Source organism: Euprymna scolopes, chromosome 13 (assembly GCF_053919585.1).
Source record: "Euprymna scolopes isolate OS-2025 chromosome 13, ASM5391958v1, whole genome shotgun sequence".
Taxonomy (NCBI): Eukaryota; Metazoa; Mollusca; class Cephalopoda; order Sepiida; family Sepiolidae; genus Euprymna; species Euprymna scolopes.
The window spans coordinates 108,198,865-108,220,051 of NC_136494.1; the positions used below are offsets into that span (position 1 = coordinate 108,198,865).

A 21,187-nucleotide genomic window follows, 5' to 3' on the forward strand; every position below is an offset into this window, starting at 1 on the left:
ATATATATATATATATATATAGTGTTATAATGGAATAATTCCAGGAGGAAATCCGGGTATGAGAGCTCAATGTGGTAAACAGAGCAATAACATAAAAATTATAACACGGAAATTACATAATTGTCGATGCAATAATTTATTTCAACCTTATGGTATTTTTAAGCATTTTTGAGTATCAAAAATGTAATTGTCTAGTTTAGATGCTTGAAAATACCATAAGGTTGAAATAAATTATTGCATCGACAATTATGTAAATTCCGTGTTATATTTATGTGTGTGTGTGAGTGTGTGTGTGTGTTTTGTTAATCTTTATTATTATCGATTATCGGTAAGAAACTTTTTATGCAAAGGATATTCAACCTATTACGATTCTGCTTAATTATGAAATTGTTAGAGCTGAACGAATGGCATTTGGAATTGTGATTTAGTCAAATTATAACATTCGAATGAAACACAAATAACACCGTTATAAATCACAACAAGAAACACATGCGCACATTAAACGGGGAAAATACGTAGAGATTAAATGAAAATTATTGGTTATGGATTGTGTGGGATTGGTGTTTGCTTATGGATTTCGGATGCAATACATATTGTATTAAATACTGTATTTAATAACTTCTATCATAAATACGCTTTGTATCAAATACTGTATCAAATACTATATGTACATTAAATTTAGATTTGAACAAATACGAACTGCCACATCGAATGTTACCATCATCGTTTTCTTTAATAATTTAGAGACATTAACTGAATGTTTTGGCCTGATTTGAAGAAATACAAAAATAGAAAGAAGGATAAACTTTTTTTCTCTTGCATTACCTCGAGGACACATTTGTTATCGTGAATGACCAAGATCTACAAACAGCTGACGGCAGTGGAAACAAAAATAGCCTATATAAATTTGTGTACACTTAATTATGAAAAATGAAACCGTGTTTGCTCAGGTAATGCCGGAAGTATTACTCCTCATATACTGAACAGATACTACCTCCTGATCTTAGTCAAAATTCCAGAAAATTAGAAAGAAGAGCAAGAAATAAAAAAAAAATAAAATAAATTAATAAATAAAATAAATTAATAAATAAAATAAAAAAAATAATAAGACCCCTGGTAAATAAAGAAGAACTGAAGAGTTATCTTCCAATCTTTTAATCCATAAAATATAAACAAACAAATATACCCGAGACAAAACCTATTTTATAATACAAAATGATTCCCACCGTTCCAAAAAATCCGTGGAATACTTTTTACGATCCAACCGTATTTGATACAGATAAGCCCTTATCTATGCATAACATTTAATCATTAATATCTAATATTTTTTCTTTTATAGTCATTTAGTGATATGCGGCGACACTTTGCAAATCATCTCATTAGAAGGAAAGCTAAACTTTCAATTGGCTTCACACGTTCGTGAGATTATTTAAAACTTATCAAATCTATTATAATATATTATGCATTATAATACTTCGTAGACAATAAAATTTGAAACAATAGACAGTTATCATATTTTTTACTATTGTGAATTATCTCCCTTTTAACATATTATAAAGAGAGCGTTCTTCCGGATAAAGTTATATCACACGTATTAGAATGATTTTAATATGCCATAATAAATTATGTAGAAATAGTAGTTATAAGGAATAATGTAAGTTAAGTTATCCCCTAGCGAAATCGAATTTATTTTAAGCAGTTGGCTACGATTTACGCGGTAAAATTCATCAAAACAGTTATCTAATTATTTTTTATTTCGAAAATGGATTGCGAAATATATTTCGATAATTTATATCGGAAAAAAAAATCGAATCACGAATAAATATTTTATTTGAATTAATTTGAACAAACTTTCATGAATTTTGGAGATTGTATTTTGCCTCAGATTTATTTTCAAACTATTTTTTAACGAATAAAAATATTTTGTAAGAGTTCGTACATCTTTGACAGTAGTAGAAATATATATTATTATATTTATACGTAGAAAGAGAGAGGGAGAGAGAGAAAGAGAGAGGGAGAGAGAGAAAGAGAGAGGGGGAGAGATCACTACTGTTGTTTTGTGGTGTAATGCAGGCTTTTTTCCTAAATGAACAAATTGAGCACAGTAAAGGGTTTGTCAATATGAAATATCATTTATGAGCGCCTCGCATGTTAGCCTAATGATTAGAGCTGACATATATGTTATATAAATATTCCACATGCTCTTCGCAAATATATTTATGTTTCGCTATGCAATGTGCCTCATCACCTTGATTAGTTATATTTACTACGGAAACGTAAATATATTTGTGTAGATGATATTAGAGGTTAGCATAATGTTCAGTTATAAAGCTCAACCTTGTAATCTCTTTATATATATATATATATATATATATATATATATATATATATATATATATATATATATAAAGAGATTACAAGGTTGAGCTTTATAACTTTCATTATTATTATTATTATTATTATTATTATTATTATTATTAATTTGCGGCCACCGCTTCCGTAGTCAGGGGGTAGAACTGCCGACTGTCATCACGACGGTTCTAGGTTCGATCCTCGGCTTGGGATAGATGTTAGTCTAGCGGCACTGATGAGTTGTGAAACAACGAAACAGATCTGTATGTCGATGACTAAAATATATTTGATATATATATATATATATATATATATATATATATATATATATATATATATATATATATATATATATATATATATAAAGCACCAGACATTACCCTACGAAACAGCTGGAGAAAACACTCAACAGTATCGGTGTGCATCATGAATATAAATTTCGAAGTTCGAAACAGAATCCATTTACAATATCACGCGCATAAGCATATATAGAGATTCCATATGAGGTTTGATGGTCAGAATATTTTTAATGAAATTTTTACAGCGTCTAAAAAATTGTATTTAGATTTATAATAAAATTAAACTTTTGACTATCGGCTATCCGATATACCTGAAGTGAAGTGTTAAGTTAAGTAAAATGTATATATATATATAGAGAGAGAGAGAGAAAGAGAGAGAGAGAGAGGGAGAGAGAGAAAGAGAAAAAGGGGAGTAAGGAGATGATGGGTGCGCATAGAGAAAAATAGGAGAAAAGAAAGAAGAAACTGTGGAAATATTTTTCAATGTAAAATAAGGAAAGATGGTATTTCTTCAAGTCGGAGGCCAATATTTTTTTTATATCTTCAATAGAAACAGAAATATGTTAAACAAATGTCAAAAGTGTTTTGAAATTAAAAAGTCAGCAGTTATTGCTCGTACCTCAAACTTTTCAACTGTATAAATGGTCTTCGTTACAGACAGTATTTGTTCACGTTCGAAATTCGTAGAATTGGATTATTGGGTGTTTGCCAGATATTTTGCGATATGATTTTACAAAACATAGATTAAAAACATGGACACACATACATATACTCATTTCATTTATATACACACAAATTCATACTGATATATACACACATACTTATACGTAAGTAGTGCATCGTATTGGTCGCCTGACGCATCTCGAGATATATAAATATTTATTGACTGAAGCAATATGCATTATTGGCCTAATCCAGGGTACTACTTTTTGGAATGATCGATTTTCCCCACATAAATATATATATATATATATATATATATATATATATATATATATATATATATATATATATATATATAATATTCCAGCCCTCTTTTCTTAACGGATAAGACCCGTAAAGTTTCTTTCCTTTCGACTTAATATCGTAAGACCTTTAAAGCATGCTACACGTTAGACATGGTAAAATATGTCTCCTTCAAAATTATGAAGGGTTCAACTTTTTTAATTTTCAAAATTTTTTCTTGCCTACTAAGATCAATAATGATCGAAACGGTCTGCATAGCGTAGCGCGATATGACTATATTTACACAACGAAAATAAAACAATAATATATATATATATATATATATATATATATATATATTGAAAAAATCTACTGGATAAACATCTGAAGAAGTTGGTGAGGACAGGATATTTTTACGGAAAAATAAATCGTAAAATTGCCACTCATTAATGAAACAGCTGTAATGGACAAATACAGGAAATAAACGAAGGTTATAAAAATGAAAACGTGAGTCTGTGAATTTTCAACAAAACTTTGCAATATATATATATATATATATATATATATATATATATATGCATGCATATATATATATATGTGTGTGTGTATGTGTGTGCGCGTGTTTGTGTGTAAGTTATATTGTTCGATTTTAAAATTGAACATAAATAGCATTAAAGCTGGCATGTAAATAATCCTAATCCTAGTCAATTTTCATTTGTTATCGCTTTACTGTTTTAATTGAACAATGATATAGCTATAGGTGATTAAAACTAATTATTGCAGACAAATTAGAAATCCGTTTCGGTGGTTAATAAAAAGTTACATTCATTCGTGGTCAGTCTATATTAGTACGCTAATAAAGAATTTTATTTTATCAGCTACATAACAGCTGATTTCATTCTTACTTACATAATAATAGCAAATAACACGATTTATTTACAAGTTTATAACTTTCTCTTCATGTAATGGGACAAGCGGCATTACTTGTTAATGGCTTTGGGCTATGTGACCTAGCACAAGATACCATACTATTCTATATTAGCTTTTCTAAAAAAACCCACATATTTCTAATTTTAGAAATATCATACTATTTAATCGTCAGTATATTTAAGGAAACTAAACGCTTTTTTCTCATGCATACAAAACAAAATCAAATAAATAAGATGAATGCTACATGGTATATAAACAAACATAACTAAATCATCCATACATCGGAATATTTCAAGCAAAGTAAATGTTTTCCTTTCTTTCAATTCCATCGTATTTTCGCCTGAAAAGAAAGAAAGTGCACATAACATGATTCTATCGCCGATTATTTAGAAAATGCCGCATGTGCACACACAAATATACATACACACAAATACACACACAAATACGCATACACACAAACACACACACACACACCCATATATAGTAATTTATAAAAATATATATGGCCATATATATTTTTATAAATTACTACCTAGCTCTACCTATGTATTGAGCACTTTTGAAGCAAATGCTTAAAGTTTAAGCATAGAATTATACTTTCGTATATTAATTTATGTTATTCAACGAAGTAATCATATATATATATATATATATATATATATATATATATATATATATGCATGCTACTAAATATTGTGTCACTAGGCTTTATTCTATTCCAATACAAAATTGTATTTTAAAACGGGAGTCTTCTACACCTTTCGTATACAAGTTAATTAAACTAAATGGAACCGAAATTACCCAGGGGATATCTTGCAACTGTGTACAATTATTCATAGTTATTTGTTAATTAATTTGGTAGTTTAAACTTCACAAAGGCACATTTATATAGATATGTTTATATATATGTACATATATATATATATATGTATATATATATATAAACACACACACACGCACACACATATATATATATATATATATTGTATATAATTAGAAAATATATAAAGAAGAAGTAACGCCGAAAAAATAAAGGTCGTTGGTAATCCAAATTCGAAATAGAAATTACTCGACAATATGGTCACATATTTCACGAAGTCACACATATTCTACAATATGAAACGGAAGTAAATAAGCAGTAAATATATTTACATTGTTTACGTGTTTCGGATTCTTTTCCACATTTTGTTGCTGCCATCTTTTCATAAGGTTTCAGCCGTTTACTGTGCCCTTCTTCAGGTTCCTTTTGTTGTACCTGGTAACCTCCTGTAAATTTCTTATGCGACATTTACTGTAATCCATTTAGATAGATATTCCACAGATATCTAGGGTCGTTTAAGTTTTAGACATACACACAAGGAAATGATGGTACCCACATATTCGTTCTGTTCGAATGATTGAAACTAATGTAAAAAAGATACTAAATTTATTCATCTCAATATATATATATATATATATATATATATATATATATATATATATATATATATATACTGGCAAAAGTACCCGTCGTTGACGGGGTTCAAAAACAGCCTACAGAAAATGGACTCTGATTTATGAAAGTATGATAGGTTATGAAAAGGAAGCAATAGCTTCGAATTTGGGGTATCAAAACTAAAGCAAAATATGAAGAAAGTAAAAATAAAATAGATAAACCCCATAATTTATTATACCATACCTGTTCACACTGAAACACTTATCACAATATTCTGTGGATCTATATTAACAAATCATGTTAAACTTTGTGACATATTTCCATTGTATGGAGGTCAGGCGCGAACGAATACCATATAATTTTATTGTACCATATTTCTTCAAACTGAAACATAATTATCAGATAGATATGAAAAGTCTTTATTAAAGTTTCTGCCTATTTCCATTCTGTGGAGGCCAGGTGCGAACGCAGACCCCACAATTTTATTATACCATCCCTATTTAAGTTAAACCTTGCTTATCAAAGTATTATTATGTACATCTATATCAAAAACACTTGTAAACGTTTTTTTTTAATTTAAATTTTTTTTATTTCCATACTTTATGGACCAGGCGCGTACGCAGACCCCACAATGTTAATGAATCATCATTATGCCAGATCAAACATACCCATTCTTGTGTCTGGATACATCATCTATCATTATATGTGATTAGTTTTCTATAATAGTCAACCATATATGAGCCTATTCGTTACCAGATACATACACACAGACGTTCAGCTTTGTATATATATATATATATATATATATATATATATATATATATATATATATATATAATTTTGCCATTAGAATAATTAACAAAAAATCTATGTCTTTCTATATATCTATAAAAGTAAACGTGTCTGTGTGTATGTGTCTATGTACATTTCCCTACGCAATAACTCTGTCATTTTTAGTCTACTGGCTCGAAATTTGATATACAGCGTACTGACATTTGGGAAAATCTTTAGGGCCCGGTTTCGGCTAGAAATTGACCTTTGAGAACTCTACCAAACTCTTAAGACCATTTTGGCTGTAAACACTTGGAATTTTAGATATAGGCACCTTGGAATGGATCTAACTTTATAACTTTATTTGAGCCCAAAACATTAAATGTTAAGGGGTCATAATAGGGGTCAAATTTTAAAAAATATGACCGTTTTTTTTTTTGCTCAACATAAACCTTCAAACACCCGGGAAACGCTAGTAAATAAATGCTAGTAAATAAATAAGTTAAATATTCTAGCAAGGATCCCCGGCGTTTCCCGGGATTGAATGATAATTAATGAGTGTTTCATCCTCCTATATTTTATTGTCGTCAGAATCGGAAAATCGTGTATTTTTTAATCAGTCTATTAATTGCCATTATCTAGTTGTTGTACCCTCACGGGACGCTGGGATGGAGTTTCACGTGCCTCACAGCAGTTACTTAATCCCCAATACATTGTAGTTTACATTGTACTGTTGTTTACTAGTAAGTATATAATTATGTTGCTACACTTTATATATACTTTAAAAAAATCATTGGCTCGTTTGAATATCAGATATTTTAAAGCGAAGTAAACATTCGTCACTCATGAAACAGCTGCTTTCTGATGAGTAACAATCACGCAAGCCAATTGTAACGTATAGAAGTTGTAACGTATAGAAATTGTAACGTATATTAAAATGGATAGTAATATAGCATTAGATATTATGAAAGACAGACAGATGACAGAAGGGCATTAGAGACGTGTGTCGATGGCTTTCGCCTGTCTTTTGGGAAATGACGTTGGAGGAATGGATGCTGGCGCGAATAGATGCCGTCTCGTACCATGTTCGAATTCAGTCTTGTAACACTTTCATTAGTGACGATGAAAACCTTCACGTGAAAACTCCTGTGAGTATTTGATTTCAGAGAAAATAATCGGAGAACCCAATTCATAAGAAAAAGTGAAGCAAGCCAATTTATACACAGTTGATTAATTGTAGGAATTCAGTTTTTGTACTGTTCAGCCGCTATTTTGGAAGTGTTACTTCTCTATTTGTCTTTCTCTTTTCATGATTTACGTATCTATATATGCAATTAAAATAAAAAGTATCACGTTTGTAATATAAAACTAGTGCACATTATAAAAAAAACACGAACGACAAATATACGTTGAATAAAGAACCTTTTAATGGTTAAGACAATCCAAATATAAAATGCAGATTGGTCTCATTTTGTCTCAAATGACAATCACAGGAGAAGATTTCCATAAAGCAAGGATTGCGTGATAGTTTAAGGGAAAGAGATAGAGAGACTACCGCCACACTACGAAAGAGACAAGCCCAACTCTACATCCGCAACTACTATTCTTACTACTAATACTACTACTGCAACTATTACTACTGCTAATACTACTAAGGAGCAATATGCCAGATGCAGAAAAAAAAAACAGACAACGTGCGGGGGAATTTATTTACGCGGTAAAGATGTGTCCACAATGTTATTTTAGGTTACAGTATAATTTCGTCTTTTAGTAAGTCACGAAATTAAATTGTTCAGATGAGCCGACCATTAAACTCTCTGTGTTCATTTAATGGAGAAATGAAGTTAATAATAAGGTGGAAGCCGTTAATTGCTGACGACTCTGCAAGGTGGAATCCTAAGTAATGGTGCTTTGATGAAAGTGCTTGTGTCGTATTGGCATTATCGATCCGGCAAGCAATGGCAAATAAATTATAAATTTTCAGGAATTCTGGTAGGAACACAGCGACATTGTTCTCATGCCCGAATTGCGTTAAGTTATAAGCTTTATCTCAAAAGACAGGGCATTTATTTAATTTTTATACACGCGCACACACACACGTATATATATATATATATATATATATATATATATACACATACTCCCCATATATATATATATATATATATATATATATGCATACATACCCCCCATATATATATATATATATATATATATATATATATATATATATATATATAGTTTAAAAGTGAAGTGGGGCATTTTTTAAAACCTTATAAACCTTGTGTTTCTTTTTAGATTATAGTCGATCTTTCTTTATAAGGTTAAACAAATGTCCCACTTCGCTTTTAAACTATTACAATTCTGTTGTACTTCGAATTTAATATATATATATATATATATATATATATATATATATATATATATATATATATCTCCGATGCCTCCGTTCAGTCTTGAAAGACAAAGAATACCCCCTGTATGGACAGTTGCGCATGTAATTGTGACGTAAGGGTTGCGCAATTACAACCATACCTCTCCTGAGTAGGTACTGTTTGAGTCCAGTGGCAAGGAGAAGTCCAGGACGACTGAAAACAATGGTGAGATAAGCGAAGAGCACATACAGCACCTGTAAGTCACAAATAGTCACCCATTTAGTACTGACCACGTTCAAAGTTGCTTAACTTCGGTGATTGAGCGGGAACGGGTTATATATACATATATATATATATATATATATATATATATATATATATATAATGCAGATTCAATAAAGCAAGGGTTGCATGATAGTTTTAGGGAAAGAGATAGAGAGACTACCGCCACACTACGAAAGAGACACTGCAATAGAACTTTTAATGCAAAAGATTGGCTTATCAGCCATATCCGTACTCACCGATGATGACCCCTCTACCCTACCCTACAGGATGATCAGATGGTCCTCGTCGTTTCGACGGAAACGTCCCCCACATATATATATATATAGTTTGGTGCAAAAGTAATGTCGTATTTTGACTTGAAGTTAAACGTAAAAAAACGACACTATTTTTGCAACCTAAAGCATAATTAAACGTTAGATCATCATTATTACAAAAGTACATGTCTTATATATAAATGTCTGTACCCCATGCACACACGGATACGGAGACACTCATTGTGTATATCAGTATAGGTTAACAATGGCATATTGAACAATTTTTCTCCCTTCTCTTCTTTTCTTCTTTCTTTATTTACGTTATTCATTTATTTACGCCTTCCCTTACTCTCCTGCAACCCCTGTTGCTACTGCTATTACTACGATGACGACATCCAATAATTCAAACCCTGCCAACACCTTTAATCTCTTTTATCTTTTACCACCAAAATACACTATTGCTTGTTATCTTTTCTTCTATATTTATGTTTGTTCTTTAATTAAGTTATCCCTCAACTGTAGTTCTGTTACACACTGCAACTACTACTAGAAGTACCAATACTACTAGTATTTCCTCTATTCTTCCGATCCAATGCAATATTTGAATACACTTCAGAAATGTTATGAACATATCAATGGGAATGGTGAAAACCGTTTTAGGCAACTAATCCAGATTCGAAAACTTTGAAATAACGACCACAACCAAGTAGACAATCATGATGCATTCGGTAGAGAGAGTGGGACATGTTCTACATATGTATGATTCAATATAATCAATTTTACAAGTACACGAAAGATATGATAAACTGATTTTATAAATAGATGGAATTGTACATACACGCATACATACATACATATATACACACATATATACATATATATAGATGATATACACACATACATACATATATACATACATATATACATACACATATAATTACCGCATGAAACATCTGATAATATATACACACATGCATACATATATATAGATGATATACATGCATACATACATACACACATACACACATGCATACCTACATACATACATACACATAATTATACCGCATGAAACATCCGATAATATTAAAAGATAATTCTAAAATCAATAAAATAGAAAATTATTGGCACCTATAGCCAACGTTTCGGTCAATTGAGACCTTTCTCAGAGCAAAATATGTAGCGTTGTCTGCTAAAGCATTATGTGATATATTTCTTTTGAAAAAAAATTGGTTACAATTGTATGTTTACATATTTTCACACGTTTTTAGATTTAAAAATAGAATGTCATCATTAGGATGTATTACATAAACAATAAATAAATGCGATCATTTTAGTTTTTAATAGCGAGAATTTGGAGCGATTTTACAACATTGCACGTGCTCCCGATATACACAGTATAACTTATACATACTAATAGATAGTAAACCAAAAATTAACATTAATAATTTATTTTAATTAATTACACGATTTAATGATGTATTCATAACATAAATCATCGGAGAACGAAAATAGGAAATTCTAGAATAATTTTCTTTTTATTCAGAACTATTTGTAATTGGTAAACGAAATTACATCTTTAGCAAACAATTATCTAAAAATCAAAACGATTTAAAATATGTATATCAATTATATAAAATATTTAAATGGGAAATTTGAAAACTTTGAAGTGTCGAGTATAATGATAAAATCATTATTATTGACTGATTTTTTTTGTAAGTCCGATATTTCGCTAATACATAGCTTCATCAGGGTAGAAAGTCCGGTCACCGGAGCAGCACGTAAATTCTCTTCTCTTCGCCATAACACCAAAATGAAGAAAAAGAAAAAAAATCATGGACCGGACGTTCTACCCTGATGAGGCTATGTATTGGCGAAATATCGGACTTACAAAAAAATAAAATAAAATAAGCAAATAAAAATTATTTTATCATTATATTCGGCACTTCAAAGTTTTTAAATTTTACTTTAAAAATAAGTGTCTTCAAAAGTGTGTAACCATCTTTTACTTTATATAAAATATGTTACAATGAATTTTTAATATGTAACTAGTTTTCTTTGCTTTTTTCATTATATATTTGTATGTGTTTACGATTTTCTTCTAACATTTGAAAGAAAAATACTGTCCTCCAAATTGTTTTTTTCTCTTAGTAATAACTGAATTATCACGTCTCAACACTTAGTGCAAAATAAATGAGGATACACTGATTTTCACAAAGTTATATACTGCATGTTTTAAAAATAATCAAATATACAAATATATTAATTCTTAAAATGTTCAACGTAATAGTTAAAACAAAACAACATATATAACAAGGTTGACGCAACTCCTCAATTCATTGCTGACCTCGCGTGAACTCAAATAATAAGCAAATGGGTAGTTTCTATCATGAGGGGATTCGTTTGTTTGCCTTATGTACATTATAATAGTAATTCAACAAAAGAAAACATGCTTGATAATATTAATTACAATTGGCACAGAACTTGTGATTCTCAGCATTGGTAGGCGAGCTACTATTAAGTCATACTAAAGTGTCGTGAAGGCAATAGAACAATTGTCTAGACATGACACACAAACATGTACATATAACAAATAAATGATAGTAAAAGTTTATATATCAACACTGTAAAAAACAATAAAAACTACCAAAAATAATTGGTGACTACCAACCCGGATATCTATATTGCAATGTAAAAACCCACAAAAGAAACTCCCCGATTTGTCCCATAATATCGCAAGTAACGACTCCAATATATAAACTAACCAAAACAATAAACGAACGTATTACTCCATATTTATGAAGTAAATATAACGTAAAGTCTACTTAAGAACTTATACAGATTTTTCAAATTATAAAAGTAAACAATAAAATCACTGCCTCTCTAAACGTTGAAATTTTGTTTACCAGTGTCTCCGTACACAAAACAATTGGCATTATCATTGATAACATATGCAGTAATCCATCCCTCTCTCTCAACTAAAAATAAATCCCACAATCTTAACTAAATTATTATTACTTTGCACAACGAACGTCCCATTTCACGACTCTCTCGGCAACATCTACATACCGATCGATGCCTCGATCAGTCTCAAAAGACAAAGGATAACCATGTAGGGGCAGTTGCGCGTGTAATTGTGAGGTAATGGTCGCGCAATCCTTAACCACATCTCCTGAATCGACACTGTTTGGATCCAGTGGCAAGGAGAAGACCAGGACGACTGGAAACAATGCTGAGATAAGCGGAATGCACATACAGCACCTGGAAGTCCCAAATGGTCACCCATTTAGTTCTGACCAAGCTCAACGTTGCTTAACTTCAGTGATCCAGCAGAAACCGGTGTGTCAACGTACAAATCGAGGGGGTCTCCATGCGTGTCTACATACAAATCGAATTGGTCCTTATGGAATTTGTACTTGGACCAACATTTAACATTTTCTATATATCTAACCTTAAAATCATATGGTTCTTAAATACAAACGTTCGATAATACTTCAAAAGATTAATACATACATTGCACCCCCCCAAAAAAAAGTCATTAAACAGTTTTCAACAATATATATATATATATATATATATATATATATATATATGGGAATGTTTGTGAGAACACTTCTCAACCTATATACTCAACGATTTTTATCTACAGACTTGAAATTGTGCATATAGAGTATTCAGACATGTGGAGAATTTTTTTAATAGGTTTCATCCGGAAAAAGAGCTGCTAAGGCGTCAATTCTGAAAAATTATTACGTGGGAGACCACCAGATGTTTATCTATTTTCAACTGTTTGTACGATTACGCGTGCGTAGTCGGAAAACATAAAAGCTTCCTTATGTTAAGTATCACTTGGTTTGAAAACACTCTTTAAAATTGCGTCAAGCTAGTGTAATGGTTATCATACTTGACTCACTGTCTTTAGGTTTTGGTTTCAGCTCGAGTATGCTTTGTTTTGTTTTTACTTAGAAGAAATGAACTATTTAGAAAAAAAAACATAACCCTCGCAACTACATGTATAAGTTTCTTTCCGTTTTATTTTTTTACTTCACTTTTGTTAAATGAATTTAACATTACGTTTAATACCTACAGTATTTCTGTTTATAAGAATTCTACATTAATTAAAATATATAATCTTTCTGCATATTTTGCGACCGGGCAACGCCACGTGGCATCCTAGTACAATTATATATATATATATATATATATATATATATATATATATATATATATATATATATATATATAGTGAGTAAGCCTTAATAATAACAGTATGAAAACATATTGCAAATAATCAACGCATATGTTTATGTTTCATTTATGGGGGGAAATTAATTGCTCGTAATATTTTATCAGAAGTTGAAGTTGAATGCTAAAAATGTACCTTCAATTTATCTCCAAATATATTAAGGTGATTGTGTATATGGATAAATATATTTTGATTGACAAGAAATCTAATCTTGAAGCTCAAGCTTAGCCGTAATTCATTCAAGTTTTTATTTCATCAACTTTATTAATAACATCTTCAATATCAGTATTAGACTGAATAGAATGTGCATCTTATTCTGATTGACAGTCTTGAAATAGGATCCACTATACATATTTACATGACGAGCTAAAAGACTCTCATAAGTTGACATTTTTTTCGAGACGGAAACAATTTGTCGAGTGCAGACGTTGGATATGCAGTGATGTGTTACACCGAGGTTTGTGATTTTTCTATTTCAAATGTACGTTGTATAAGGCCGTTCCGCGTTGTTTTCTATTCGATCTGCCCCATTAAATAGTTGTGCTACATGCGAAGTTGATTGTGACGATGTCATTGCTGGCAAAAAGAAAAGACATCATTATTGAAGTTTCATTGGATATTCGGAATGCTTATTCATGTATAATCCGATATAGAGAAATAAAAATAAACACACCGAGGTATGTGTTCATCAACGTTTCGTCTTTATTTCGAGTCTTCCCCTGGATGAAATTAAGACGAAACGTTGATGAACACATAATTCGGTTTGTTTCATTTTATTTCTCTATGTAGTATGTATATACTAGTGTCTTTAAATAAGGATTGTGGAAACATCTCGTAAATAAAACGAAATATCGAATTAATAGAAACACAATTCTATGTAAATTTGTTTATTTGGTTTCAATTTTGATTACTACCGTGTTACTATCGAGGCGAACAAGTGCACAGACACACACAGATATTCACACACAGAAGTATATATGTACGTACAATTTGACCAAAATACACACGAAAAAGTCGAAAGAATAAAACAAACAACTTTATGAAGCAAAAGCAGTACATATTGTGTAATAATGTTTGCCTTAATGAAAATATGCTCTCTAAATGCGCACACACAATATATATATATATATATATATATATATTATAAATACATATGATACAACTATTTACATTGTGAGAGAATATATAATAAGCATATAAAAAGTAAATGCGATTATAATTTTATTAGATATGCATCAAACTTGGTAATGTCATTCTTTTATTATTATTTTACGTTCATCCAGCAAATTCTTGAAATCTTACACTCCAGATATTTTGTACTTAATTAGGTTATATTAGTGATGATTTCAAACTAACCAATTAAATAATTTTTAGAAAAATTGATTTTTAGAACTAATATGATTGTATACTATATTTTAATCCCTGCAATAAGTTACCACAAAAAGAAGATAGGCATGAAAAAAAAAACCTTCTCTATTTCAAGACTATATAAATTATATAAAAAACTATCAATTAATTCATCGTCATTATTCCAAGAAAATTAGTTAAACCTTAGCGTTCTAAGATATTTGCATAAGTGAAACGCTGCATTCCGTTTATTGGATCAGCAGTTTTAGTTGTGTATTCTTCTATTTTAATAGTATAATAATTTGGTCCCTTAATATAAAACGGTTTAAAAATATGTATTAATGCTTTATTTTATCTTTATATTAGTTATTATTAAGATTAATTAAATGGCGTAATAGTTTCCCATGCCAGTATTATGTCAGCACGCATATAGTACTCTTTTTTATCCCGGCTTAAGACTACTTCCTGTCGCGTGCATTACTCCTTCTCTTGAATACCCTCTCCACATTAAATGCATGTATATGTATACACGCAAAAAAGGGGCGGTTGCTGGTATATGCCGAGCGTGACATACTTTTCTTTAAATATAAAGACGGAATGTTGATAAATATTAATGTGCAGATAACGGGTACGTATCACAAATGATTATTTTTCAAATAAAAAAGCACTCACATGATTAATGGCTTGAAATAAATAAATACTATGAAAAGATGAATGAAGCCAATGAAATTTCAGATTTTTTTTACAAAAATGTTAAACTATGTGTAAAATGTTAAAACAACTATCTACTGATGTGTTGTTCTAAATTAATGTGCAGCGAGCAGGGTGATCCACTCCTCTTCCCTGCTCTTTTTTCTCTACGCTACTAGTGAAACAATGACAAATACTGACTTCTTTGGTATGTAGCGAAATGTTTCGGACATACAACACAAAAATATCTTTTTACAGATTTCATATATATATATATATATATATGTATATATATATATACATACATATATATATATATATATATTGTATCGTTTTTTGAGGTAAGGATAATGGTAGTCTATGAAAAATGTCAAAAAGAGGTTGACGAGGCAACCGATGTGGCAGTTCTGTCCTTGAGTAGGTTTTTACGAGCGGCTGATGCATTGCTCGGGTCTGTTCCGAAAGAGGTGCGTTTTCTAGCCTCGAGTTCGACGAGGTAAGTGTTGGTGGTTTGTGTGAAGGTACGGGGAAATGATGGCTTTTGCTGGCGACACCATACCTTTCCGCTGAAGGCCAGGTAGATCCATGGATTAGTGCAGCTATTCAAACTTGGAAGCAACGAAAGAATCACCGACGCTGGACCTGAATCAGAGAGAAAAGTAAAAAAAAAAAAAGAAAAGGATCAGAGTTGAAATAAGAACAAAAATACTATTATTGAAAACATGTGTTTTTTTTTTGTCTGTGTTGGCTTGCGATACTCTCCGACAAACATACATAAAATGCATTATTTAAGAATATAATTTTTATATTCTTTGACAAACAATGACACTAATTCAAATCAATAATTTATTTCATATAACCGTAAAGGTCAATCGATTTCTTTTAGTTTAGTTTGGTTTAGTTTCGTATATGCAAACATCTATAATAGTTTATAATTACTCATGTTATTTAAAAAATATGCATAGATAAATTAGAATTGATAAATTTACTAATTATCAAAAATAATATTTTGGTAGAATATTCATAAATTAATAGAGAATATTACTACGAATAGTTGGTTTAGTGACTTTATTTTTAAGATTCAAAAGTCGTATGGACACATTATTATGCAGGTATTTGCAGCTTTTCTTCCAATTTTCGGATTTTAATCATGTCAAATCACACTTAATTTCCTTTTGACGGATTGATTGTTGCTATTAATTCAGATGAGTAAAGGGCATTAGATTCACTGATTCATATAATAATTAAGTGATTGATTTTGCGCTAGTAAACAGATATTGTCAAGAATTGTAAATGGCAAAAAAGGAATAAACTATAAGACTATTTACATCATGAATTTCGGAATATAGTTTTTTTTCATTTATTCACTATATATATAGGTGTGTAATATATATATATATATATGTATATATATGTATATATATATATGTACATAGAGAGAGAGAGAGAGAGAGAGAGAGAGAGAGAGAGAGAGAGAGAAAGAGAGAGCGAGTATGTCCGAAAAGAAGCTGACGGATTTAAAATTTGATTAACTTCCTCAATACATAAGTCATGCTTACCAATTTTCATATGTAGGTAGGTGAGCACCTCGGTAATTTTCTGAGATATATAAAGATATCATAGTCTAGCTATTCTAATTTTATTTATACAACTTGATCTAGGGTGTTTTTCACAAGGTCTAATTTTAGTTATGAAAAATGATGTTACTCAAATGTCCACCATTTTCATTTTCACACTCTTGTGCTCTCTCCAGGGCATTGTCCAACACATCACTTAATGTTTCAGGGCTTATGGCTTTAATTTCATCCTCTATATAGTTTTTAAGGGTATTTATTGTGGCTATTTTGTTTGCGTATACCCGCTCTTATAGGTAACCCCATAGGAAGAAATCTGCACATGTGAGATCTGGCGAGCGGGCCAGCCAATTTATCTCACAGCCACGATAAATTATTCGGTTGCCAAATATGTCCTGAAGCAGATTTAATGTTTCTCGTACCGTATGCGCCATTGCACCGTCCTACTGGAACCACATTGATCGAGATACCCCAATTTGACTTGATCCCCTTCTTACTGATGTGGATGAATCCTCGGCCACACTCTCTGCTAAACGATAGCTTTTATTGCATTGCGAGTAGAGGAATTTCTTGTGTTGAAGCTTCGTCGAAATTCTCTTTGAATTTCTTATATTGACTCATACAACCGAAAATACGACTCTATGATAACTATCCGCTCCTTGGTAGTGTAACGACTCATGATGACCTTGGAAGGGTGACTCTAGATGATCTGAAAAAAAATACATAAAATTAAGAAAGTTATGAATTTGTTTTAACAATCAGCTTCTTTTAGGACACATATATATATATATATATATATATATATATATATATATATATATATATATATATATATATATATATATAAATCTCCGAAACAGTATTTCATGGTAAACAACTAAATATTCCTTAAAAAATAAATTATTACTGGTACTATAGTTAATTCGAGAAAGCAAGTTGATGCAGTGATTGCAAGTGGTTGAATGACTTATTGACTAAATGGTTTTCTAACGAATAATAATAATACTTTTTTTTACAGTTTTAAAGGTTAAAAACTTCCAAGACTATATATATATATATATATATATATATATATATATATATATATATATATATATGGATTCAACTAAACACTATATAAAACAATAGTTAGTAAATAGCAGGCACATTAATTTTTGGACACAGGAGCGGGTGACAAAGGTAAGAAATATTTTTAAAATAAGATGGTTTTGTTAACCTTATTTATCCGGATGGAAAAAAAAATCTAAATCCAATATCAAAAATATATTCCTTCAGAGTCGATGTTTGATCAACACTGCTGGGAAGTCATGATTTATTATACAAGGTGTTCAAAAAGTCACTGAATGCATGAAATAATTTGACTTACTGACAAAATAATTTTTCCAACGAAGGACTTTTATTTGTTTCAATAGTTTTAATTTTTTAAAGAAACTTCCAAAACAATATACATATATATATATATATATATATATATATATATATATATATATATATGTGTGTGTGTGTGTGTGTGTGTGTGATATATATGTATATATACACTTGTGCCCGATATTATTCATACCCCTCGGATCTTTGAGATTTCTATAAGATTATTGCTCAAACCAGAAGGTAGACAATATTAAAGAGATTTCAAACAATAAATCAAGCATAAGCATTTAATTTAAACTCAACAAATAAATAAATTATGCAAGTTTGAAACATTATACAAAGAAAAACAATAATGGCACTAGTTCAAAATTATTCATACCCCTCTTACTAATAGTCAATAGCATGCCCTTTATTCTTAATAACCGCCTGTAACCGTTTTGGATATTTATCAACAAGGTTTTTACAAGCATCAACACTGATTTTTTACCATTCTTCAATGCAGTAGTTCTCCAAATCCCTCAAATTTCTAGGTTTCCGCTTTTTAACCTCAGTTTTCAATATGTGCCAGAGGTTTTCGATAGGGTTCAGGTCAGGACTCTGGCTAGGCCATTCCAAAACATTAATTTGATTATCCTCAAACCATTTCTTGACTATTTTGGCAGTATGTTTTGGATCATTATCCTGTTGAAGGACCCAGTTTGGTCCTAAATGGAGCTTCTCCGCATCCTGTCTAATGTTTTTCTGGAGTATCTCCAAATATTGCTCCTTCTTCATGGTTCCATCTATCTTGACCAAACTACCTGGACCACTAGCCGAAAAGGAGCCCCAAAACATTAGGCTACCACCACCATGTTTCACCGTGGGTATGGTGTTCTTTGGGTTGTAAGCTTCTCCTTTCTTCCTCCAAACGTAAGAAGCATCCATATGGCCAAACAATTCAATTTTTGTTTCGTGAGTCCACAAAATACTTGAGAAAACGGACTCTGGAGAATTCACATGGTTCCTAGTAAACTTTAGACGTGCTGCAAGGTGTTTTCCGGTGTGCAATGGAGTCCTTCTTGGTCTTCTTCCTTTCAGACCATTTTCATGCAGAGTCCTTTGCAATGTTTGCTTTGATATTTTTATGCCAGAAGACTCCAGATTTTCTAAAATGTCCTTAGTAGTGGTGGTTGGATTTGCATTAACACTTCTTACAATATTCCTGGTGGCTCTAGCAGACAGTTTCCTTTTCCTTCCTCTACCAATCAAGTTGTTTGTTGTGTGGTGGCTCTGGAATTTTTTGATGATGCTCTGTACTGTTGCTGTAGGGACCTCAAATTTCTTGGAAATTGACTTTTAACCTAAACCATCCTTATGTGAATTCGCAATTTTAGCCCTAAGATCATTACTAAGCTCTTTTTTCTTCCCCATTCTAATAATTTTTATTCTTTTATTGGTTTTCAGTTGATATCATTTTAATTTCTGAAAAATGCAAAAAACGAAATGAAATTAATCAAAGGTTGTATAAAAGCATTCAAAATAAGAATCAAACAGGAAACAAACAGTCAGAAACTCGATTAATACTGAAAAAATAAGGGGGTATGATTATTTTTGAACATTGCAGATTTTATAAATAGCTGTATATTTCTTTTATTACAAGTATCCCGAGATTTTAAAATGACGAAAATGATCAGAAGAGGTTTATTAAGAATATGTATCAATATGGACGTAAACAATAAATTCTAACAAAGTTACACCTAATAAACTCAATTTTCAAGGGGGGGTATGAATAATATCGGGCACAACTGTATATAATACCTATATATAATATACATATGCATATATATGATATATATACACATACATACATACACACATATACACACACACACACATATATATATATATATATATATATGGAATTGCTACTCTTTTTGTTTAACTGTAGCTTTATACCACTAAAACTCTGATTTAATGTGGTTTAATGTTCTTGGAATATTATATTCAATAGTTATACACTTATTTAGTTAATGTTCTTTTCATTTCACAAATGTTCAGATTTCATACATTTCCTGCATTGTAACTTCTCTGGAGATTTCATATCACACTGTGTTTTTCACTGGAAAAATATGTTGATGATTAGAAACATGACATAATTACATAATGTATGATTGGCAAGACACCAAATCATTTTTCCTACATAATTAACAGAATCGTTGAAGACATTCCCATGACGCACTGTTATGATTTTTTTGTAAACCGAGAAGGAATTCTCAGATACTGAAACAAATGATAGCTTGAATGTAATGCCCTTCCCAGAAGAAATCATAAAATAGAAAA

The 21,187-nt window shown here is 30.7% G+C and overlaps 1 protein-coding gene across 1 annotated transcript in view; it reads right to left on the reverse strand.

Annotated features, from left to right (window-relative positions):
* The window catches only part of LOC145292147 (octopressin receptor-like), a 703,730-nt gene that overhangs the window by 225,149 nt on the left and 457,394 nt on the right, over window positions 1-21,187 (reverse strand). Inside the window, exon 4 of the mRNA XM_080138276.1 lies at window positions 16,486-16,568. Coding sequence (XP_079994402.1) covers window positions 16,486-16,568 — 83 coding nt within the window. The remainder of the gene's footprint in view (window positions 1-16,485; window positions 16,569-21,187) is intronic.